The 24,258-nt window shown below is 51.0% G+C and overlaps 2 protein-coding genes across 7 annotated transcripts in view; one reads left to right on the top strand and one right to left on the bottom strand.

Moving 5' to 3' along the window:
* Window positions 1–291: 291 nt before the first annotated feature.
* On the bottom strand, window positions 292–3,153 carry LOC125094209 (basic proline-rich protein-like). Its single transcript, XM_047719876.1, has 4 exons — window positions 3,040–3,153; window positions 2,427–2,729; window positions 972–2,384; window positions 292–882 (listed from the first exon to the last, which is right to left on the bottom strand). Exons 1-4 carry the CDS (start codon window positions 3,151–3,153, stop codon window positions 292–294), a joined length of 2,421 nt encoding a protein of 806 aa, XP_047575832.1.
* The window catches only part of TMEM150C (transmembrane protein 150C), a 75,983-nt gene continuing 52,637 nt past the window's right edge, over window positions 913–24,258 (top strand). For 3 of the 6 annotated variants that reach the window (XM_047719683.1, XM_047719682.1, XM_047719679.1), the window contains exon 1: window positions 1,253–1,314. The gene's annotated coding sequence lies outside the window, so the exon portion shown is untranslated. Of the gene's footprint in view, window positions 1,064–1,252; window positions 1,315–5,282; window positions 5,607–24,258 lie in introns of those variants that run through there. The other 3 variants (XM_047719684.1, XM_047719686.1, XM_047719680.1) reach the window with 3 other exon arrangements.

The raw sequence follows: 24,258 nt of genomic DNA, 5'->3' as shown, positions 1-24,258 counted from the left end.
TTTGCGAAGTACCTTCCCCTGCCACCCCTCCTCCTCCCGGGTCCTGACTCTGGGGTCTGAGCTGGGACCAGGCTCTTGTATTTTTTTTTATTCTTTTAAAGCCTTCGCGGGCGGTTCTGGTGTGCAGTGTCAGGAGGGGTCATGAGCTGTTTGGATGGATCCGGAACTTCTGGGAGAATGGGCTGGGAGACGGTAGAAGGTCTGGCTAGCGGGTTCCTTCAGGCACTGCAGAGAGAAGTGTAGGGCCCGAGGCGTGTGGAGGGGGAGGCTCTCACACCGGGCTGGGGTCATTCACGGATGGGACTTGGAGGGACTCACGGATCCCGTGGAGAGTGTGATGAGGGACCGTCTCCGCAGACACGCGCGGGCTGACCCAGCGCACACCCTCAGGGGAGTCCAGACGAGCAGGAGTTTCGTTGCGAGCAGGTGGGCCGCACCCACACTGCTCGGGGAGGGTCCCTGGCGTCGAGAGGCGGCGGGCTGGTGGCCCCGAGGACGCAGCAGCACATCGGCGCGCGCCGGGTGAGCAGGGCCGGTGGGGGAGGGGCGCAGAGGGTCGGGCCGGGGGTTGAACCCTGCGCCCTGAGCCGCCACGGACCAAAGGAGATGGGCGTGGCCCGGCGCCCCCGGCCCGCGGCCGTCCTGGGGTGGGGGCGGGGGTCCTCCCGCGGGGCCGCGAGGAACCGGAGCCCGCGCGGGCGGGGGAGCAATGGCGCGTCGCTCGCGGCTGCCCGAGGTCCCCGGCGCGGCGCCCGGTCGGCCGAGGTCGGGCGCGGGGGCGACTAGGACGCGGGACTGCGGTCTCCCCGCACCCTGACGCGGCCGAGCGGGGTCGGAAGCGGGCGGGACGCGCTCCTGCCGCGGGGGGAGCCGCCCCGGCCGCTGGTGCAGACCCGCGGGCGCGGACCCGAGGCAGCATCCGGAAGGTCACCGCGGGTCGCGGAGAATCGCCTCCGCGCGGAGGGTCGCACGTTCCGTCCTGCCCGTCCCCGGGCGGCGGCGGGCGCGTCCACGCGGGCTCGGGAACGCGGCGCTTCGGCGGTGCCGCGCGGCGCAGCGCCCGGTAAGAACTCGGGGCCCGGGGGTGGGGGGGGACGGCGGCCGGAGGCTCGGGGGGGGGCGGGGGCTCGGCTCTCGGGGGCGGCCTCGCGGCGGAGACCCCGGGAGGAGCGGGGTGCGGGCAGCGGCGGCGGGGGCGGGCGGGCGCGCAGGTCCCACCCCTTCCTGAAGGAAGCGCCCGCCTCGCCGCCGCCGCTGCCTCCGCCGCAGGTCACGGCCCCGCCAGGCGACCGCGGCCCCGCCGCTCCCGACCAGGTAGGCGCGGCGCCCCCTCCTCCGCCGGGCCGCGGGGCAGCGGGGGGCGCGGGGCAGCGGGGGCGCGAGGCAGCGGGGGACGCGGGGCATCCGGGGGCGGGGGCCGGCTCCGCGCCCAGCTTGGAGGCGGAGACCGGGGGCGGCGGGCGCTGCTGCGGGACTGGGGCGCCGGGGTCCTCCCGGCCGCGGGGGCCCCGCTCCGCCCTGCCCCAGTCCCGCAGCGCCCCGGGCGCGGGTCTGCCCGGCCGAGCCCCCGCTGGGGAGACGCGCGTGTCCGGCCGCGCCCGGAGCTGCCCCCGCCTGTCCCCCGCGCCTCGGTCCCCGCCGCCGCAGTCTGTCCGCCGAGCCCCTGCGCCGCCCGCCGGCCGCGGCCCCGTCCCGCGCGGTGACAGGTGTCCCCACGCGCCGCCCCCCGCGCACGGCCCGGCCCTTTGTTGCCCGATGGACTCGGTCGGGAGCGACCCCAGGTTCGGCCTCCGGGGCTCCTGCCGCCGCGGCTCACTTGACCGTTCGCCGAGTCGGGCCGGCTCGGGCGACGGGGGACCGGGGAGGGCCCGGGAGGGGCCGGGGAGGGACCGGGGGCGGCACGAGCTCGCCTCGCCCCGCACGCCGCCCCCCCGCCCCGCACAGCCGCGCCGTCTCTCCGGCCGCACGCGGGCAGGACGCGGACTTTTCGGCTTCTCCGCGCGGGGGGGCTGCCGGGGCCGCTCGTCCGTGGGAGCGAGTCGCTCCGGGTGGCGGAGGGAGACTCGGCGCGCGGTTTTCTCCGCCTCGGAGGAGTGTCGCTCCCGCGTGAGACTCAGGCTCCCTGCTGGTGCTCGTCGCTCGCGTCCGCGCGTCCCGCCCGAGCGCCCCCCGGGGTCCCCACGCCCCACGGACGGCCCGCGGTGCCCGGCCCACAGCGCGGGGCCCGGCCGTGCTCGGGGCGCGTCCGCAAGAGCCGGGGCGGCCTGTGGGGGTTTCGAGGCCGGACGGCGGTGCGAGCTCCCGCTGGGCGTGTCTGCTCCGACCCGGGCAGGGTTCGGGGCGCGCGGCTGCCCCCGCCGTCCTGGCCGCAGGCGAGGGCGACTCTGGAGACCCCGCGGGGGCCGTTAGCGAGCGGACCCGCTTACGGCTTTGAGGAAGAACTTGGGCTCACGCGTGGGTATTTGCAGATCAGAGAGTTTGGGGCTCAGCCGTCGTGCACGAATCCGCACTGTCTTCCCTCGGCGTCGCGGAGACGTTTCCAGGCTGCGGCCTCCTAAGGGGCGGCGCGTTTCCTCTGGGGGCCGCGGCTCGGCCGGTCGGTTCTGGATTTGCTCCCCAGGTTGGACGCTCAGGCACTGGCCATGGTAGACGGAAGGGAACGAAGTGCGGCCCGCGGGGGCCACCCCTGGGTCGGTGCTGCAGACCTCGGACTGACGTTCACTCTGCCGCTAGCACGAGGCCGTCTGGGTTGTTTAAATCCAGGTTAAAGTATCTTTGTAGCCGTTGCTCAAGGCACAGATTTCTCATCAAATCCCCTTAGAGTTTGCTGCGCGCAGGGGGAGTTGCGCTGGGCAGTGATTGTGCGAACCCAGTAAGGCCCGGTGTCAGGCTCTGTTCTGGATCCACCACACCCGTGTGTGCCGTGACCTTGCGGGGTGTCCGTTCACGGCACCTGCTCTGCAGTCATCCACAGGGACAGCACTTTGCGTCACACTCTTGTCCGTGCCCTGCTTCGTTTCCCCGGTGACCGGAGCGCACCTCCGCCGTCCAGCGGGCCAGAGCCGGAGGGCCTGCGGTCCCCACGCGGGGAAGCTGGCGGGGCCTGCAGTTTGAGCCATTTGCTCCCACGAAACTCTGGCCACTGGGGATCATTTCAGGAACCAATGAAGCAAGACAGACACTGACAGGATAACGTATGACCTCTCAGTGTCCCCCGTCACCAGCAGTGTCTGTAGCTCCCAGAATCCACCCCACAGTGGTGATCAGGTTCTGAGAGGCTGAAGTAAGATTTGAGCTAAAGCTCTCAAAAGTGCGATACAAACACCAAGTGTTACTGAATCTGGGCCCACGTTCACGACAAGGCGAGGAGCACACTCTGGTGTGTAATAAAGGTTTTACCCGGAGCTGACGGCAGAAGTGCCTCCCTAACTCCAACGGCAGACTTCTCCTCCTGGCTCTGCCAGTGGCCTGTGTCTCCATGGCTTCTCACCAGTTGTTCTGAGTACTTTCAAGCGAGCTTATAAGTTAGTAGAACTCTAACAAGTTGTTGTTTTCGCCAAATACCCTTTCCTGGTGTGGTGGGATGGCGAAAGATAGCTTCTTGGCAATGGCAAGTCTCCATGCGAAGAGATTTCGGACGAGCAGTTGCAATGATAGTGCGAGACTGTGGTGGAATCTTCCGGCAGACCAACCTCGCTGTGGAGCAAGTCAAGCCAGCACTGCTGAGTCGGGCTTGGAATTCTTCTAGCGATTAAGAAATCAGCATTTTTCTTTTAGCCTCTGCAAATGGCCTTTCTCTATATTGGTGCTGTCCAGTAAAACGTTCTGTATTCCATCATTTGTCCGAGGTGCTGGCCACAAGCCACATGTGGCTGTTGAGCACTTGGTATGTGCCTCGTACAACTGAGGGACTTGATTCTAGTTTTTATTTAATTTTAATTAATTTAAATAGCCACATGGGACTAGTGGCTATCATGCTGGATGGTGTAGCTCTAAACTGTCTTTACCTGTTTCCTGTAGAGATAACATTTGATGGCAATTCTTTTTTTTTTTTTAAGATTTTATTTATTTATTTATTTATTTATTTAGAGAACATGAGTGGTTGGGGGGAGGGGCAGAGGGAGAAAGAGCAAGAAAATCCCAAGCAGGCTCTGCACTAAGCATGGAGTCCGACGTGGGGCTCGACCTCACAACCCTGAGATCATGACCTGAGCTGAAATGAAGAGTTGGACCCTTAACTGACTGAGCCACCCAGGGGCCCCTGTTGGCAATTATTCTTTGGAAGAAAGTGGAAATAGGCAGTGATAGACCCAGAATTTAAATTTCACTCTGTCATCCTATTGTTACCAAAACACTAGCATTTACTCTAAAGAAGGTGTTTTATGCTGAAGTTCCAGCCCACTCTAAAAATTAAGTTTCCCTTTTTAATTTATATGTATTTGCTCGCCCGCAGAATAAGCAAGGTCCAGAGCAGTTTAGATGCTCGGCCCCGTGCGAGCGTGTGTTCTTCCACGTCCTCGAATCTGCTCTCTTGCACGTAATAGAATCATTTATTCTTAAAGCTGGTTTCTGCGCTTTTAGACTTTTCAAGGGGAGGGATGTTTGGAGAAGAGGTGGGAGCTGAGGGCTGACGCACAACCATTCTCCCGTCCGATTCCCGTTCCTGTCTGACAGTCACAGAAATCCCGTGAAAAAGCCAACAAATGAGTACCCCCGCCTCAAGGAGCGGCTGAGGCCACTGGGGGAGGCTTCGTGAATTTAGGAAATGTTCCATGTACTCCTGTTTTGGTTTGTCGCTGTTTTTGAGGTCTGCCGTGCACAGTAACATGGTCAAGCCCCCAAGACGAGACACATGTTTTTGCTTAACTTTCTCCTTATGTTTCCAAAACATTTTCATACACCCTTACAGTATTTTTCAAACCATGTGTCCTGAGTCATGGAATTGATTTAAAAGGTTAAGGTCAGTGTTTTGTTTGCTTGTTTTTTAATGAAATGAAATATACAGTGGAATAGGAATTCTCATTATGTGTCCCTCTCAGTGGGAGCTGCTAGTGACTGCTGAAATTTTTGCTTCTCCCACGTCCGGCAAATACAAGGCCGCAGGGAGGGTGGCAACGGAAAGCACTACATTACCAGGACCCTTGGACTCAAATCCTGCCGCTGCAATGCCCAGTCCACATATAGTGAGCACTGTATAAGCAGGGTCATTATTTCTAGTATTATTATATGAGTGTTTGTGTGTCTCTTGGATCATGATATCAAATATTGCCTTTGAAAGTAGGCTCAAGACCCACTTTTGGGAAGCATTGATCTAAGGCCTCCGCAAATCACTGAGTACTTCCCGAGGGCCCTACGCTGAATGCTTCACATGTATTACGTTGCTTCTCAGGACAGTCCTGTGAGCCTCGCCACGATCCCATGGTACCTCCAATCCCAGGAAGTCGGAGAGGCAGGATGTGAGCCCCAGGTAGTCGGTGACAGATCCCCCCCCTTCCACAGTGCAGTGTGACAGTGATGTGCAGCGGGACAGCGGCACACCTCTGAGGCTCAGACATTGCGTAGCCTTGCACAAGCACAGAAGTGAGCAGACCACAGCCATCCTCTGAGTAAGATGAATCCTGTTGGGGAGGTGGGGAGTCACTCTGTGTTTACTCACTGTCTTTAGGCCAGGAGAGACCTTGCTGCTCCCAGCCTCTGGCCCCTGAAAGTGAATGCCCTGGATCAGGAAGCCTGGGGACCAAAGAAACGCAAATTACCGAAAGACTAACTACAGACTGTTCGGGCTTCCTTCCTTCCTAACCACTCGCTGACTTCTACCCATTGCTTTGTAGCAAATCATCCCAAATGGTCTGAATAGATAAGGTGCATCCCATAAATCTCCCACTTTTTACTACATTCTAAATTGTTTTTTGGAATCACTTGTTGCCTGTGTTTCGTGATATGTATCTATTTTTATTTGTAATAGACAGGTAATAGTATGTTACTTTCAGATGTACACCACGATGATTGGGTATTTGCATATGTTGCAAAAGGACTAAGTCTAGTTAACTTCCCTCACCACGTATAGATACAGATTTTTTTCTTGTGATGAGAATTTGTGACATCCACTCTCTCAGCAACCTTCGAATGCATAATACAGTATTATTTACTGCAGTCACCATACTATACATTATATCCCCAAGACGACTTTATTTTATAAAAAAAATAAAGTTTGTTTGTACAAAGGAAGTTTGTACCTTTTGATTTCATTTTAATATAATAAATGGAAAAGAGTGTTGTTTTCAGAATTTTATGTACAGGGGCACCTGGGTGGCTCAGTTGGTTAAACATCTGCCTCGGCTCAGGTCATGATCCCAGGGTCCAGGGATCGAGCCCTGTGTCAGGCTCTCTGCTCAGCAGCAGTCTGCTTCTCCCTCTCCCTGCCGCTCCCCCTGCTTGTGCGCGCTCTCTCTCTGTCAAATAAATAAATAAAATCTTTTTTAAAAAAGAATTTTACGTACAAGGAGAGGTCTTAAAACTGAGGCTGGAAATTTTTTTTTTCCCTCACCTAGTGCAATCTAGAAAGTAAAACCAAATTCATTTTGGAAGGAGGATTTCAGTTTTCCCTAAAGGTCAAACTAAGTCTGAGTGACCACATGTCCATGGACTTCATCAGGCAGACAAGAGGAAACAGCTTGTCGTCATGGCTACTTCTTTAAAAACTCCAGAATGTCCTGGAGGCATTCAGATGTTCAAAGCTTCAGAAGCGTCCACCTCTGGAGACGGGGTACAGACTCTACCCATGGAGTACAAAGGAGTACAGTGAAGGTCTTTGAAAACGTGCTGGAGGTCGTGTAATACTTTTAGGCAAGTGTAGACAAAGCTTAAGAAGTCATTGTGAGGGCGCCTGGGTGGCTCAGTCGGTTAAGCGTCTGCCTTGGGCTCAGGTCATGATCCCAGCATCCTGGGATCGAGTCCCACATTGGGCTCTCTGCTCAGCGGGGGGTCTGCTTCTCACTCCCCTCTGTTCCCCTTGCTTGTATTCTCTCGCTCTGTCTGTCAAATAAATAAAAATAAAATCTTTTAAAAAAAAAAGAAGTAATTGTGATTAACTATGGCAGTAGAGGAAATCAGCCTGTAGTTTAAATGGTGTTATTTAACTCTGCAGTAATTATAATGAATTATAATGGTTTTCAACTGAATGTAAACATAAATGTCTCCAAAAATAGCAGAGCCTTACTGTTCATCAGACATTTCATTTATTAACAAAGTAGACCTCTTCCTGTTTTTTACACTTATAATGACTTAGCTGCCACAGAAATACTTTAGATGGTAATAATTGGAAGTTTTAAGGCATAAAGTAAAACTGTACATAGCCAAGGGCACCTGGCTGGCTCAGTCAGTAGAGCATGTGATCTGGGGTTGTGAGATCTGGGGGTAGAGATTACTTTAAAAAAACAAAAGTGGGCGCCTGGGGGTTCAGTTAGTTAAGCACCGGCTCTTGGTCTCAGCTCAGGTCTTGATTTCAGGGTCATGAGTTCAAACCCTCTGTTGGGCTTCACACTGCATATGGAGCCTACTTAGAAAAATGAAAAACGGGCACCTGAGTGGCTCAGTCAGGTAAGCATCTGCCTTGTCTAAGGTCATAATCTTGGGGTCTCAGGATTGAGCCTCACGTGGGGCTCCCTGCTCAGGGAGGAGTCTCCTTCTCCGTCTCCCTCTGCCTCTCCCCCAGCCCCACTCATGCTCTCTTTCTCTTTCCCAAATAAATAAATATAATCTTTAAAAACAAAAAACAAAAGCAAAAGACAAACAAAACAAAACAAAAAAACAAGAAGAAGTCTGTACATAGCCAAAATGGACATTATAGTATTTAAACTGGTCTGGTTAATAAAACAGTCTTTCAAATTATCTTTCATTTTATTGACTTATGAGTGAAAGGTGGTTTTTCTTTTTTTAAAGATTTTGTTTATTTGAGATAGCAAAAACAAGAGATGGAGCAAGAGAGAGCAGGGAATAGGGCAGAGGGAGAGGGAGAAGCAGACTCCCCGCTGAGCAGACAGCTCAATGGTGGCTCCATCCCAGGACCCTGGGATCATGACGTGAGCCGAAGGCAGAGGCTTGACTTGAGCCACCCAGGCGCCCCACTGAAAGGTGTTAATTAAGAGATACTGATACCACTGTAAAGCCATTTCAAATAGAAATACTATTTTTTACTGCACCTGGACTGTTTGTAAATTAGAATTCCATAATGTAATTGTTCGGGAATTTCTAGTGGAAATGTATCTCCTGGAATTCCTAAATTCTACTTTTCACTAAAATTTAAAATGTATTTACGTAGAAACACGAGCAACTAAAAATACCTGCACGCAGTGGCAGGAATATGAACTTATGGGGGACAGTTTTTCTTTCTTGTGGCATTACGTTCCCACGTGCCCTAGACTTAGAAAATTTTGAAAAATTTTCCAGGCTTGTCAGTGACAGCACAGAGTTCACAAGAACAGGATTTCTCGCCCTGTAATTTTAATAGCTAATAGAATTGTTCCTGAATAAACTGATTATTTTTTCTGTGACATTTTGATTGGTGTTTTTCCATTTTATTTTGAGCTTATATGTGATGTAACGATTGATCTGTATGAAAAGGAGTGGGTTGCCATTTGCATGCCAAAATTCTGATTTTCTATGTATGCATGTAAAAATAGAGACAAAGTTTTCCCATTAACTGATTTGGGGAGAGGACGTCCTTGTGATCAAAGAGTAGCACATGGTGATCTTTTAAGATGAGGCCATCGAACAAAGTGAGCGTTTACCTGTGGGGCCACAAATTTGGCAGTTCAGCAGCGGTGCCCTTTATCAGCCATCGGACAGTATTTGTGCCATCCCTCACATGGTCCCTCGCCCGGAGGAACTTTTTCTTCACTGTTACCTCCTCCTCATTCATAACACAGGCTTTAACTCATTTCAGCACCTGGGAAATAAAGAGGATTGTTCTGGATGATAACTGGTCCCCCACTGAGCACTTCTAAGAGCTAGAAAAGCCTTAGGAAGTCAGATAATTTATTTCTTAGAGTCGTGGCATGACCACAGTCATCACAGAAAGATACGTAGGCTCCGTTCTACTTTTAGCCTGTGGATATTTTACACCAGTTCTTCACATATTGTCTGTCCAAGCTGACTTCGCGGGACTCTGACATTGAACCCAGGCTCGGTTCCGTTTCAAGTGTCTCCTGGTTTGCTTGCTTGCGGCACATGGACCTTACCCTTTCCGATTAAGTCATTGTTTTGGGGCACCTGGGTGATTCAGTTGGTTAAGCGTCTGCCTTCAGCTCAGGTCGTGATCCCAGGATCCTGGGATCGAGTCCCGCATCAAACTCCTTGCTCAGTAGGGAACCTGCTTCCCCGTCTTCTCTTGCTCCTACTCATGCTTGCTCTCTCTCTGACAAATAAGTAAAATCTTAAAAAAAAAAACAAAAAAAAAAAACAAAAAAAAAAACTGTTTCTTTGCATGTAGAGATTATATCATGTAATTTTTTTTTTTTTTTTTATCCCTCCGGGTTGTTGGGAGAGGGAGGTTGGCTAACTGTTTTGTAAATAAAGTTTTATTGGAACACAGCCCTGTCCATCGGCGGCATATCACCTGGGGCTGCTTCTGCACTACTACCACAGAGTCCAGCAGTTCAAATAGCCCATCTGGCCCATGAAGCTGACAGTCTTCTGTATCTGGTTCTTTATAGGAAACGTTGGTCAGCCTTGTTCATATGCTACTCTTCTTCCGGGCCCTGGAAGAAAATGTGGGAGAGCGGCCCCCATTGTGTGCAGCGGCTTGGTCCCTGTCGGGAGTGGATTTCACATGCGAATGACTGAGTGACTGATGTCTTCTCCCTTCCTGTGGCACTGTCCACGGGCTGCGAAAGCAGGCGTCAGCATAGGCTTAGGTATCGTGCGGGCCTGGTCACTAGCTGTGTAACCTTGAATAAGTTACTTAATCCTTTTAAAGCTGTTCTCGGTGCTGTGGTACGTCCTGTTGGGAGGCAGTCCTCTGCGCATCCCTGCCTTTGGACAGGTCTTTAAGAAGGGAGGCACTGGCAGCAACTTTGTCCTGGGTCATCTTTCCCAGCATGTGTGCGCAGCGAACAGTCTTGGATGATAGAGGTAGCGTCGCCCTCAAGCAACGGGCAGGCGTGCGTCCATCTAGTATGACGGACACGGGTCCGAGGGCGGCCTTGCTCTCCAGGAACGCTCCTGCCTGTGTGTGCAGGGGTCACGTGGCCTTTGTTGTGACACCTGTAGACGTCAGAGCTGGAAGATGGTTACAAGAAAATGCAGGTACTCTAGCTACTGCTGTCGCTGAGAGTAATACAGTCATTTGTCCCTGACCCAGGAGCCCCGGGTCGTCTTCAGCATCCATGACTTGTGCAAATAGCATAAAATCCCAGAATTTCCCAGTTCTCAGACACCAATTCCGTGGGCTATTATGAAACTTGAATAAGGTAACAAATAGAAGACATTTAACACAGTGCCTGGCAGACAGTAATTGCCTAATAGATGTTAGCTATGAATTATTACCGAGCTGGCTGTTAACTCTGAGGTGTGAAGGCCAGTCCCAGTTTCTTGTGTCCAACTTGTATCTTAAGGTAGTAGTTTTTCAAGCTGTAGGTCAGCAGGGCTATGAAAACAGATGAGTAGATTAATTTTTATAATGAAACAGAAAATACAATAGAACAGAATAATAAAGAAAACGTCCAAGTGCAAAATTTGTAGTAAGGATAAATACTGATTTCTGAAACATTTCTTTTCAGTTATATACATATATATCTGTATATTGGATTGTGATATTAAATACTTCTGTTTACTGTCAGTCTTGGTCAAAAAGGTTGGAAAGCCACCGCTGCCCTAATACATGTAATGGAACTATTCAGAACTGTTGTTCATGAGAGCCTAGAATTCCCATCTTAGTTCTCATTCTGGAAAAGGCGTATAAAGGGCTGCTCTCATCTAGGTGTGGCTGCTCAGAAGGAATGACCAGAAGGTCAGTTTGTTTACCCTCTGCAAACCATTTTGCCCGTGATTAACAGCAAATCAATATAGCCACAGGTTACTTTCAGAAGAAGGGGATTAGGGGCTCCTGGGTAGCTCAGTGGGTTAAGCCTCTGCCTTTGGCTCAGGTCATGATCTCAGGCTCCTGGAATCGAGCCCCGCATCCCGCTCTCTGCTCAGCAGGGACCCTGTTTCCTCCTCTCTCTCTGCCTGCCTCTCTGTCTACTGTGATCTCTGTCTGTCAGATAAATAAATAACATCTTTAAAAGAAGAAGAAGAAGGGGATCGGTAGTTGCTGTTAGCCTTCGCCACTAGAACGTTCTGCAATGATGGAAATGTTCGCTTTCCGCATCGTGCCATATGGTGGCCACTCTGTGTTGAGCAACTGAATGTGCAACTGAGGAACTGAATTTTTAATTAAAAATTTTAAAAATCTGGATTAATTGAAATTTAAATAGCCACATGGAGGCTCTTGGACAGTGCAGTTTTATTCAGATTGAACACAAAGTTGTGGTTTCCTCCGGTACAATTAACTGTGTGTTGCGGCTTTGGTACTGCCCCAAGCGCAGCGCTCTTCCACTGCGTGGTTCAGACGACCACTGACCCTTGCCTGGAGCCGCTGGGCGGACATCAGGGTGAAGACGTGCTTGAGAAGCGGCTACCTTGGACAGCGCCTCACACCAAGAGAAGACGTCCAGTTGCTGGGGGCAGAGCCTCTCAACCCTGACTGTACAATAGAATCATTTGAAAGTCTGTAAAAATCCAGGCTGCGCTTCAAACCAAAGAAGACATTGTTTATTTTTTTTTTAAGATTTTATTTATTCATGAGAGACAGAGCGAGAGAGAGAGAGAGAGGCAGAGGCAGAGGGAGAAGCAGTCTCCAGGCTGAGCACGGAGCCCAATGCTGGGCTGGATCCCAGGACCCTGAGATCATGACCTGAGCCAGAGGAAGTCGCTTAACCATCCGAGCACCCCAGGTGCCCCAAATCAGACATTGTTTAGACGTTCCTGGGGTGCTCTTGCATTTCGTCATCTGGGAGCATCCCCGGCTGGCAGGACAGGCTCGCCTGTGGTCCCCAGCTGGCAGGGGAAGGGGCACATGAAAGACAGTGGACCCCTCTCTCCTCTTAAAGATAAAGACTCCAGCTCATCTCTGGTGTGGAGAGCTGAGCTGTTTCCTACCTGGTTGCCCTTGCACCAGAAGTCCCCTTGCTCAGTGGGCCAAAGTGCAAATTTTTGTGTGACAAAACTGAGCTTCAAAGAAGGAAAATATAGTCTCTTACTGACCTGATTCACACGCGCAGTACTTGCCATTTATATACCCAGCAAACGTTTGTAGACGTCTGCCGGTGTGTTTGCGGGAAGCCGTGCTTCTTCAGTCCGGCGGGGGAGGCGGACACATTAATAGTTATCCTACATTAGAGGAAGCGCAATGTGGAGAGAAAAGCCCCTGGGTGCCTCGAGAGCACCCACGAGGGGGTGGGTGTCCTGGATAGAAGAGGAGAGACATCAGAGGGTTTCTAAGAGACACTGACACACAAGTTGAGCCTTGTAGGATCAGAAGGAACAGTCACATCTAAGAAGCGGAAAATGAACAAAAGAACAGATATGACCTGGGAGGAGGCCCTGGCCTACATCTTCTGTCCCTTTACCACTGAGCCCTCTAAGATAGCTCCCTCCTGAGGGAGGCCCTTGCTGCAGTTTTAGCAAACCTCGTGGGATATCCTCATCCTAACTGGTTTTTGTCATTTATTCATTCACTCGATTATTCATTCAGCGTGATTTATTGAGGTGTTACTATATGCAGACATATCTAGGTGCTGGTGATAGAGCAGTGAACAAAACAGACACATTCCTGCCCTCTGGGAGCTGTATAGTCTATTGGAGAAGACCAACCAGAAATGGATAGATAAGGAAATAGTATAGCGTACGATGAATGTGTTATGGAGAAAAAGAAGTCACGGTAAGGAAGCTGGAGATACGTGAGAAGGTGCTCTGAGAACTAGGAGCCTCCGAGCACGCTGTCTCTCTGCAAACTTAATAGCATTTCCTACCACTTTTCTGAAACTAGATCTGGGTGCATTCTCTTTCTTTTGTTCAAGCCTGGCCATTCACCGACGTCCGGAACCCTGTGATCCTCCTCCTTCCACGATCTGTGTCAGTAAGACCTCTCACACCCACCTCCCTTACCTCCCCCCACCATATATCGTAACTTGCATTTTCATGGCTTCTTAAGGTTTTCATTTCTGGTCGTCTTTTGAATCCCCCCATTCTTTCCCTCTGCACCCCAGGGAATCCACGCTTAATAAAGCCCTTGACCTTCCGGCTGATTGCTCTCTCGCTCTTCTGTGTGGGTCACTGCATGGAAAGGCGTGTCATCCCCAACTCTAAGGCCAAACATGGTAAACCACCTTCCACCCTCTCTCAGCACCGCTCTCTGTCCAGCTCCCAGGCACTTCATTCATTTCTCGAGTTGCTGAGGACCTGGCTCTGCGTCTTCCCTGCCTCCCCTCCTCCCCAACTCTTGTCCTAACTCTCGACAACGGCAGTTGTCCTGGATCACCGGACCATAGATCTGGCCTCAAAATCCACTGGACCTTTTCAATAAGTTCACCTCCAACTAAACCATAGCTGTTCACTCCCAGGCCTCCACCCAGGTTCTTATACCATCGGTACTTTTCCACCTCAGAAATCTTAGCCTCAGTGTCCCATTCTCTGAGTGTCCCTGTGTACCCTTCCAGCTGTCCCACACCCTACTCCCTCCACTGCTTCAGCTCCCTGGAGGCGTCCATTCTCTGACTCCCTTCAGCAGCCCCAGCTCTTCCTTAGAAATGCAAATGGAGTCCCCTGATCTTCAGAGGATGTGGTTTCCTTTTTTCCACATCTTTAAGGCCAGTCCATTCCCTGAACCCCGAATGCCATCTCCTCATCCTTCCTTCGGGACCTTTGCTCTGTTGATAATCCTCTTTCTTCTGGGTCACGTACCTCTGCCCTTTACCGGCCCCTCCCCTTAGCCAAGCACCCACAGGTCACATCCAGAAAAATAATTTTCTTAGGTTAAGTAAATTAAGATAGATCACGCCAACAATACTATACTGAAATATTGGAATATTGATGGAGATACATATGTGTGTGTGTGTGTGTGTGTGTGTGTATCAATCACACAGGTGATCACAAAAATAAGTTAAAAGATATTAAGACAGATTTATTAACTGATTTTCTTTTTAAAATTTATTTCTTTATTTTTAATTTTGTAGTAGAGCACACATAGTAGAAGTAGAAGTCACTATCTTAACCAGTTTTAAGTGCACAGTCAGTGATGGTAAGTTTACTCACAGTGTTGTGCACCCAACCTCCAAAACTCTTTTTATCTTGCAAAATTGAAGTTGTACCATTGAACAACTTCCCCTTTCGCCCTCCTTCTTCAGTCCTTGCAACCACCATTCTGCTCTCTCTGAATTTGACTAGTGCAGGCAGCTCGTGTCAGTGGGATTCTGCAGTGTTTGTCTTTTTATGATTGGCTTATCTCACTTAGCGTGACGTCCTGGAGGTCTCTCCGTGTTGTAGGATGTGTTGGAATTTCCTTTCTCTTGTAAGGCAGAGTATTACTACCTTGTAGGTATATACCCTATTGTTAAATGATTCCATTTTTGAAGTTATTAGTATAAACACACACACACATAACAGATTGCACGTCAAGATGTTAACCGTGGTTATCTCTCTCCATTGTGGAATTCTGAATACTTTTCGCCCTTTCCCTGACCTGTACCTTCTAAAGTATTTGCAGTGAGCCCCTTTCTCTGTTGTAAAAGCGGAAGAGACTGGCTTGCAGGGGCTCTTCCTCGGCGACGGTGGGTCACGCCCGAGACTGGCACCTGCCCGGCCCGCAGGCCACCCCCTCACCTGCACCCACTCGGCTCTGAGCACCACCAACCCCGGACTTCTGCATGCGCAGCTGTTGGAGGCCTTGGAGCCCACGCGTGCCTCTTGCTGCGGCCGCATGGGAGACCTCCCCGTCCCTGCAGACGCAGCCCACGGTCATTTCCTCCTTCGTTGCACACCCCCTGCCCTCAGTCCCAGGTCGGTTCCTCCCTCTGGAGTTCCTCAATCCCCTGTACCGGTCTCTGGTGCTGCATTCTTTCCTGATGAACAGTGAGCAGCTCGGGGCGAGGACTGCGTTCGTCGGTGGACTCTCGGCCGGTGGCACAGAGCCTGGCAGGTGAGTCGAGCAGACTGGGGAGCCTCCGGCCACTCAGGGGCTGGAGCGCAGGACGCTGAGAGATGCGGTTGGAAAAGACTTGCCCTGAGGCCCTTTTTCCACCACCTGCTGCTGCCCCTGGCATGAACAATGTAAAGATTTAAAAATACTTTACATTTTACTAAAAAATAATTTGACTTTTTAAAAGATTTTATGTATTTATTGGAGACAGAGATAGCTAGAGAGAGCAGGAGCAGGGAGGAGAGGGAGCAGCAGACCCCCCCACCAAACCCTGCTGAGCAGGGGGCCCAATGCGGGACTCGATCCTAGGACCCTGGGATCATGACCTGAGCCAAGCAAATGCTTAACCAACTGAGACAACCAGGCGTCCCTACATTTGATTTTAAAATCATTGAAAGACACTCCATTTTTATCTTAATGCTGGTGAACTCTGGCCCGGTCCTTGGTCACATCAGCCAAACACGAGTGTGTGTTTGGTAAATCCCTGTGAATCTCCTTGATCACCCTCCTGGCTCTCTGTGAGCAAACCTCCCTTCCTTCAGTTCTGCTGGTCGACAAGCTGGAACAGGAGTTCTCGGGGGCCCAGGAGGCTCCTTCGTCACCCCCGCCTGTCACAGGTAGCGACTAGCAGCCTCCACCATGGGTCCGACTGCTGTCGGTCAAGCCCGGTCGGAGAAGGGAAGGAGTGAAGCGATGCACTGCTGCTCCGGCTCGGAGCCCCTCGTGAGTGGACACAGCGAAGGACGCTTGCTGCCCTGAACCTGGCAGCGAACATCATACTGTAATAGTAGTTCACACGGAGCAGCCGTCGCGGGCCACGCACAGTTGGTGAAACACATTTCAGGCGCGCCTGGGGCTCAGTCGTTAAGTGTCTGCCTTCAGCTCAGGTTATGACCCCAGAGTCCTGGGATCGAGCCCCCTGCGTCGGGCTCCCTGCTCAGCGGGAAGCCTGCTTCTCCCTTTCCCACTCCCCCTGCGTGTGTTCACTCTCTCGCTGTCTCACTCTCTGTCAAATAAATAAATAAAATCTTAAAAAAAAAATTTCATAGGCTTGTTCAGGTAAGTAGTTTTGGGTAGTTACCTTCCATTATAAATGAAGGATTCTAGTCCTCCTTTAGGGGTATGAGAGGGGCAGATGGGAAGATGAAAAATAGTTTTTTTTTAAAGATTTTATTCATCTATTTATTTGATAGAGAGATCACAAGCAGGCAGAGAGAGGGGGAGGCAGGCTCCCTGCTGAGCAGATCCCAGGACCCGGAGATCATGACCTGAGCTGAAGACAGAGGCTTAACCCACTGAGCCACCCAGGTGCCCTGAAAAATAGTTTTCGTTACTGGGGAACTTAATCAGTTGGGGCCCTCTTCAGCTTCTCAACCCACAAGGATTTATATTGGTTTTTCTTAAGGAAAGTGGTCCAGTATGAGTGACTCACCCAAAGCACCTGAAATTATTTTAGCAAAAATTATTAATGATACGACACTTTGTATTTGAAATGAAACATTTTGCAACTGTTGGACCAGTGTGTGGTTCATTGGCCTGTCTGCACCCGAATCACAGTGGCTTCCTGTAAGGTCTCCTTCTTACCCAACCAGCTCTGTGGTGGCTCGGCCAGACTGGAGAACCCTGCTGGTGGTACTGTCCTGCTGGTGGTACTGTTGTCGTGTTTTCTTTTCTTTCTGCCACACCACAAGGAAGTGACAACACTCCTGAGAATAAGCATTAGACTCGGGGATGTTAATAACGGCCTTTAAGTCTTGGCCTTGCCGCCCTCACTTCTGGCTGCGTGCTCCGATGAGTTACTTAATTCACAGAACCTTCGAGTTTCTGTTGTTCATCAGTAAAATGGATCTGTGTGTCCATCTTGCTGACTAGGCTGCGGGCGTTCCCACAGGAGGGTCGTGCTTCATCCCTCCTTCGAAACGCAGTACGTGGGACGAGGCCCGGCAGGTAAGAATTCTGCACATATTTGCCGGACAAACCAGATTCATCTTACTTACTCCCCTCATCGGTGGTTTCGAAGAGCAGTGGGATGTGCAGCGGCAGAGTGTGTGATGCTGGGCTCTCAGGCTCTGGAGTCACCCCCCGGGCCGAGTCCTGGCCCCGGCATCCCCGGCAACGTGACGCTGGGCAGGTTATCCTCCGTGCATCTGTGGAGACACGTGGTGGTACCTGCCTCCTCGGGTTGTGAGAACTCGCCGCTGTGCCTGTCCGAGGGTCCAGGCTCTGTACATGCCAGTTCTTGGTGTGACATGTGAAAAGCTTTTCAAATTGCTGCTCAGGTAAAGGTGACATTTTTTCCATGAGGTCTTGCCAAGGATCAAACGCTCTGAGATACTTAACAGTAATGTGTCTTTCCCTGTCTTACTGAGTGGTAATTCCTTCTGTTTCACATTCTCTAAAGCCCAGGTAGGGTGTCTTTCATGGGGACCTTTAATAAAAATACTCACGCTCACTCTGATATAAAATATAAGGTTCAGGGACTCCTGGGTGGCTCGGTCGGTTAAACGTCTACCTTCCGCTCAGGTCATGATCCCAAAGTGTTGGTGGGGATCAAGTCTCATATCAGGCTTGTTGCTTGGCAGGGAGCCTGCTTTGCCCTCTGCCTGCTGTTCCCCCTGCCTGTGCTCTCTCTGCCAAATAAATACATAAAATCTTTTAAAATAAATAAAATAAAATATCAGGTTCAAAGAGGGCCTAACCTTGGGCTGTTCCTGGCTGAGACCAGCTGCCTGCTCTTTTCCCACTGTTTGTGGTACAGAAATAGCTCTGGTCAGTTCCCAGGCATTACAGATTTTGAAGATCACGTGAAATGATAACGATTTCAGATGTGAGAGCTCAGCGGCAGTTCCTCTGCTGACGTCCTTGCTTGCTGTCTCTTCCCGGGTCTGTCGTGCGCTGCACTGTCTGTTCATCCTCCCGACATTTCTCCTCCATAAGGTCTCCCCATCCAGGAAGCCTCTGAGAAAGTGTCTTAGTTATGGTACCAAACCCAAGTACTGGTGATATTCAAGGCCAGGCGTAATGGGAACCCATTCTATCCATGGCTTTATCTATTTATTTTATCTACTCTTTTTCTCCCAATTCGTCTCTAACATACACTTTCCCTACCCACTCACCTGAACACAGTCTTGGCTTCTTACTCTCATTTTCCTGGTTCTCACACCAAAATTCCCTGCTAGGCCCATGGTACCTTGGCCCCCGCGCTCTGTGGATCCTACGTCTTGTTGAACACTTTAGCAGCTTCTGTCTCTGTGCGTTAACTTATATTTAATCTAGAGCTTGGTCAGGTGCTATTTAAAAATCATGAAGACTCCGACTGTTGACTTGATACCAAAAGCTGATTAGCTGGACATTGAGGGAAACCGCGCTGTTTTATATGTATAGGAAAAAAGTAAAGATAAAAAATTAACATTTCCTAGCATGGAGGACAGGGGAGATGGAGAGGAGAAGGGAGTTGAGGGAAATTGGAAGGGGAGGTGAACCATGAGAGACTATGGACTCTGAAAAACGATCTGAGAATTTTGAAGGGGTGGGGGGTGGGAGGTTGGGGGCAGCAGGTGGTGGGTATTGTAGAGGGCACGGATTGCATGGAGCACTGGGTGTGGTGCAAAAATAATGAATACTGTTATGCTGAAAAAAAAAATTTATAAAAAAAAAAATTAACATTTCCTCTTGGCGCTGTGATTCTGCTGCACTGCACACAGCCCCGACCGCCGCACCGCACACAGCCCCGACCGCCCCACCGCACACAGCCCCGACCGCCTCACCGCACACAGCCCCGACCGCCCCACCGCACACAGCCCCGACCGCCTCACCGCACACAGCCCCGACGGCCGCACCGCACACAGCCCCGACCGCCCCACCGCACACAGCCCCGACCGCCGCACCGCACACAGCCCGACCGCCTCACCGCACACAGCCCCGACCGCCCCACCGCACACAGCCCCGACCGCCGCACCGCACACAGCCCCGACCGCCCCACCGCACACAGCCCCGACCGCCGCACCGCACACAGCCCGACCGCCTCACCGCACACAGCCCCGACCGCCCCACCGCACACAGCCCCGACCGCCGCACCGCACACAGCCCCGACCGCCCCACCGCACACAGCCCCGACCGCCGCACCGCACACAGCCCCGACCGCCGCACCGCACACAGCCCCGACGGCCGCACCGCACACAGCCCCGACCGCCGCACCGCACACAGCCCGACGGCCGCACCGCACACAGCCCCGACCGCCGCACCGCACACAGCCCCGACGGCCGCACCGCACACAGCCCCGACCGCCCCACCGCACACAGCCCCGACGGCCGCACCGCACACAGCCCCGACCGCCCCACCGCACACAGCCCCGACCGCCGCACCGCACACAGCCCGACCGCCTCACCGCACACAGCCCCGACCGCCCCACCGCACACAGCCCCGACCGCCGCACCGCACACAGCCCCGACCGCCCCACCGCACACAGCCCCGACGGCCGCACCGCACACAGCCCCGACCGCCGCACCGCACACAGCCCCGACGGCCGCACCGCACACAGCCCCGACCGCCGCACCGCACACAGCCCGACGGCCGCACCGCACACAGCCCCGACCGCCGCACCGCACACAGCCCCGACGGCCGCACCGCACACAGCCCCGACCGCCCCACCGCACACAGCCCCGACCGCCGCACCGCACACAGCCCCGACTGCCCCACCGCACACAGCCCCGACCGCCGCACCGCACACAGCCCGACCGAATGTGGCAAAACACACCCGGGTAGCGGGTGGGGCAGCGGCGGCTGTTCCCAGGCGCACCGTCTCTGCTTCTGGACACTCGTCCCAGGGGCGGGCGCAGAGAAGCGAGAGCCACAGCGCGGCTCACCCAGGTCGTAGCGGGCGTTCGGGCGGTGGCGAACCCGCCCGCGGCGGCCCGGTCTGGCTCCTCCGCGAGGGAGTCCGCTTCGCCGTGTCCGCTCCGCCTCGCAGACCGAACGCGCCGTCCCGGTCCCAGGATTTCATCCCGAGGCGCAGCCCGCGCCGGAGCACAAACGCGCGTGTCGCGGGCGCCGCGTCCATCCTGCCTCCCTCCCTCCCTCCCTGCTCGGCTCCTTCTCCCGGTTGCACCCGAAGCGCAGACAGAGCCCTGGGCTGGGCCCGGGAGTGACACGGCGCCTTCGCTCTCAGAGGTCACAGCCCAGCACGTGGCACGCACGTGTGAACAGCCGTGGTCTACCCGGAGCGTGACACTGAGTGACATAGAGGGAGCCGGGGTGGCTCCGTCCTTTAGGCGTCAACTCGATTTCCGCTCAGGTCCTGATCTGAGGGTCCTGGGGTACAGCCCTGCCTCGTGGGGTACAGCCCTGCCTCCGCTGGTGCGCAGCCGCGAGTCCGCTTGAGGATTCTCTCCGGCTCCCTCTGCCCCTACCCCTAAAATTGATAAATAGATCTTTTTTAAAAAAAGTAAATGGTGACATAAGCAAACCAGTGAAAATAAAGAGAAAGGGAAGCTTGAAAAGTATGTAATTTGCATAAATCATACTACATTTCAAGGTGTGCCAAGCTGTGTGCTAGGCAGTAATTGTGTGATGGTAACCTCATGGCAAGGACAGGAGGCAGGTAGGTATAGGAGTCTACTTTTCCAAAAAACAAACTAGAACACAGTCCAATAGAGGCAGCGCTGGGACTGAATTCTAGACCACGCTTCCACTCTACCAGCTTTTATACCCCGATAAAAATAAAGTTGTAGATCCTTTACCTCTTTGGCTAGGTTTATTCCCAGGTATCTTATGGTTCTCGGTGCTATAGTGAATGGAATCGATTCTCTAATTTCCCTTTCTGTATTTTCATTGTTAGTGTATAAGAAAACCACTGATTTCTGTACATTGACTTTCTATCCTGCCACGTTGCTGAATTGTTGTATGAGTTCTAGTAGTTTGGGGGTGGAGTCTTTTGGGTTTTCCATATAAAGAATCATGTCGAACCATGTCATCTGCAAAGAGAGACAGTTTGACTTCTTCATTGCCAATTTGGATACCTTTTATTTCTCTTTGTTGTCTGATTGCTGTTGCTAGGACTTCTAATACTATGTTGAACAAGCGTGGTGAGAGTGGGCATCCTTGTCGTGTTCCTGATCTCAACGGGAAGGCTGCAAGCTTTTTCCCATTGAGGATGATATTTGCTGTGGGTTTTTCATAGATGGATTTGATGAAGTTCAGGAATGTTCCCTCTATCCCTATACTTTGAAGCGTTTTAATCAGGAATAGATGCTGGTTTTTGTCAAACGCTTTTTCTGCATCAATTGAGAGGACCATGTGGTTCTTCTCTCTTTTCTTATTAATTTGTTCTATCACATTGATTGATTTGCGAATGTTGAACCATCCTTGTAGCCCAGGAATGAATCCCACCTGGTCATGGTGGATAATCTTTTTAATGTGCTGTTGGATCCTGTTTGCTAGGATCTTGTTGAGAATCTTAGCATCCATATTCATCAGTGATATTGGTCTGAAATTCTCCTTTTTGGTAGGGTCTTTGCCTGGTTTGGGGATCAGGGTAATGCTGGCTTCATAGAAAGAGTCTGGAAGTAAAGGATCTGTACTCAAGGAACTACAGAACACTCATGAAAGAAATTGAAGAAGACACAAAAAGATGGAAGACCATTCCATGCTCTTGGATCAGAAGAATAAACATTGTTAAAATGTCTATACTGCCTAGAGCAATCTATACTTCTAATGCCATTCTGATCAAAATTCCACCGGTATTCTTCAAAGAGCTGGAGCAAATAATCCAAAAATTTGTATGGAACCAGAAGAGACCCCGAATCGCTAAGGAAATGTTGAAAAACAAAAACAAAACTGGGGGGCATCACGTTACCTGATTTCAAGCTTTACTACAAAGCTGTGATCACCAAGACAGCATGGTACTGGCATAAAAACAGATACATAGACCAGTGGAACAGAGTAGAGAGCCCAGATATGGACCCTCAACTCTATGGTCAGTTAATCTTCGACAAAACAGGAAAGAATATACAGTGGAAAAAAGACAGTCTCTTCAATAAATGGTGCTGGGAAAACTGGACAGCTATGTGTAGAAGAATGAAACTCGACCATTCTCTTACACCATACACAAAGATAAACTCGAAATGGATAAAAGACCTCAACGTGAGACAGGAATCCATCAGAATCCTAGAGGAGAACATAGGCAGTGACCTCTTTGATATCAGCCACAGCAACTTCTTTCAAGATATGTCTCCAAAGGCAAAGGAAACAAAAGCGAAAATAAACTTTTGGGACTTCATCAAGATCAAAAGCTTCTGCACAGCAAAGGAAACAGTCAACAAAACAAAGAGGCAACCCACGGAATGGGAGAAGATATTTGCAAAGGACAGTACAGACAAAAGGTTGATATCCAGGATCTATAAAGAACTCCTCAAACTCAACACACACAAAACAGATAATATCAAAAAATGGGCAGAAGATATGAACAGATACTTCTCCAATGAAGACATACAAATGGCTATCAGACACATGAAAAAATGTTCGTCATCACTAGCCATCAGGGAGATTCAAATTAAAACCACATTGAGATACTACCTTACCCCAGTGAGAATGGCCAAAATTAGCAAGACAGGAAACAACATGTGTTGGAGAGGATGTGGAGAAAGGGGAACCCTCTTACACTGTTGTGGGAATGCAAGTTGGTGCAGCCACTTTGGAGAACAGTGTGGAGATTCCTCAAGAAAGTAAAAATAGAGCTTTCCTATGACCCTGCAATTGCACTACTGGGTATTTACCCCAAAGATACAGATGGAGTGAAAAGAAGGGCCATCTGTACCCCAATGTTTATAGCAGCAATGGCCACGGTCGCCAAACTGTGGAAAGAACCAAGATGCCCTTCAACGGACGAATGGATAAGGAAGATGTGGTCCATATACACTATGGAGTATGATGCCTCCATCAGAAAGGATGAATCCCCAACTTTTGTAGCAACATGGACGGGCCTGGAAGAGATGATGCTGAGTGAAGTAAGTCAAGCAGAGAGAGTCAATTATCATATGGTTTCACTTATTTGTGGAGCATAACAAATAGCATGGAGGACAAGGGGAGATGGAGAGGAGAAGGGAGCTGAGGGAAATTGGAAGGGGAGGTGAACCATGAGAGACTATGGACTCTGAAAAACAATCTGAGGGTTTTGAAGGGGCGGGGGCAGGAGGTTGGGGGAACCAGGTGGTGGGTATTGGAGAGGGCACGGATTGCATGGAGCACTGGGTGTGGTGCAAAAACAATGAATACTGTTATGCTGAAAATAAATTTTAAAAAATGATTTAAAAAAAATAAATTTGCATCAGTAAATTAAAAGATTTAGAAGTACCAGGGGTACTTTTAAATAGCCACAAAGCTTTGGAGGGGCTCACATTCCCTAGAGGAAATTAACCAGGGTAAAAAGGAATAAAATGCAAAGAAATAACACGCAGAATAAAACAACTTTTTAAATAGAGGAAGGGTTAAATAAACTAGAATATACCTTCAGTTTTGAAGGTATATACCTTCAAATATACCTTCATAAACTAGAATAACTTCAGTTTTGAAGTCTCTAAAATAATGAATGCTAATCTTTTATTAATTTAATAGCTGAAAGAACAGGCCGAGCCATTGACTTATTTTGTGAAATCTCCAAATAAAACTAACTTCCTTCAGGATTATTAAGTAGGTTTTAGAAAAGGTTCTTAAACACAAATTCTTCTATGTGGTTGTGTCTCGACTATAATGTGTTTCATTCCAGATGAACTTTAAAAATACTGTCAAATTCCAAATTAATCCCCTTGAGTTGTTTTTTTAATTGAATTCTGGGTATATCTAAATTAATGTGGCAAGAGTGGCTTTCTTCACAGTATCTAATTAACCCTCCAGGAACATTTATTTAAGTTTTTGTGTGTTGCAGAGTTTTGTGGGGTTTTTCATGTATATCTCTTATTACAGATAGTCTTAGATATTTTATAGTTTTTCAATGCTATTAAAAATCTTTTGTTTCCATTTTTTCTGTA

Source organism: Lutra lutra, chromosome 2 (assembly GCF_902655055.1).
Source record: "Lutra lutra chromosome 2, mLutLut1.2, whole genome shotgun sequence".
NCBI lineage: Eukaryota > Metazoa > Chordata > Mammalia > Carnivora > Mustelidae > Lutra > Lutra lutra.
This window is presented reverse-complemented; position numbering and strand designations above follow the sequence as displayed.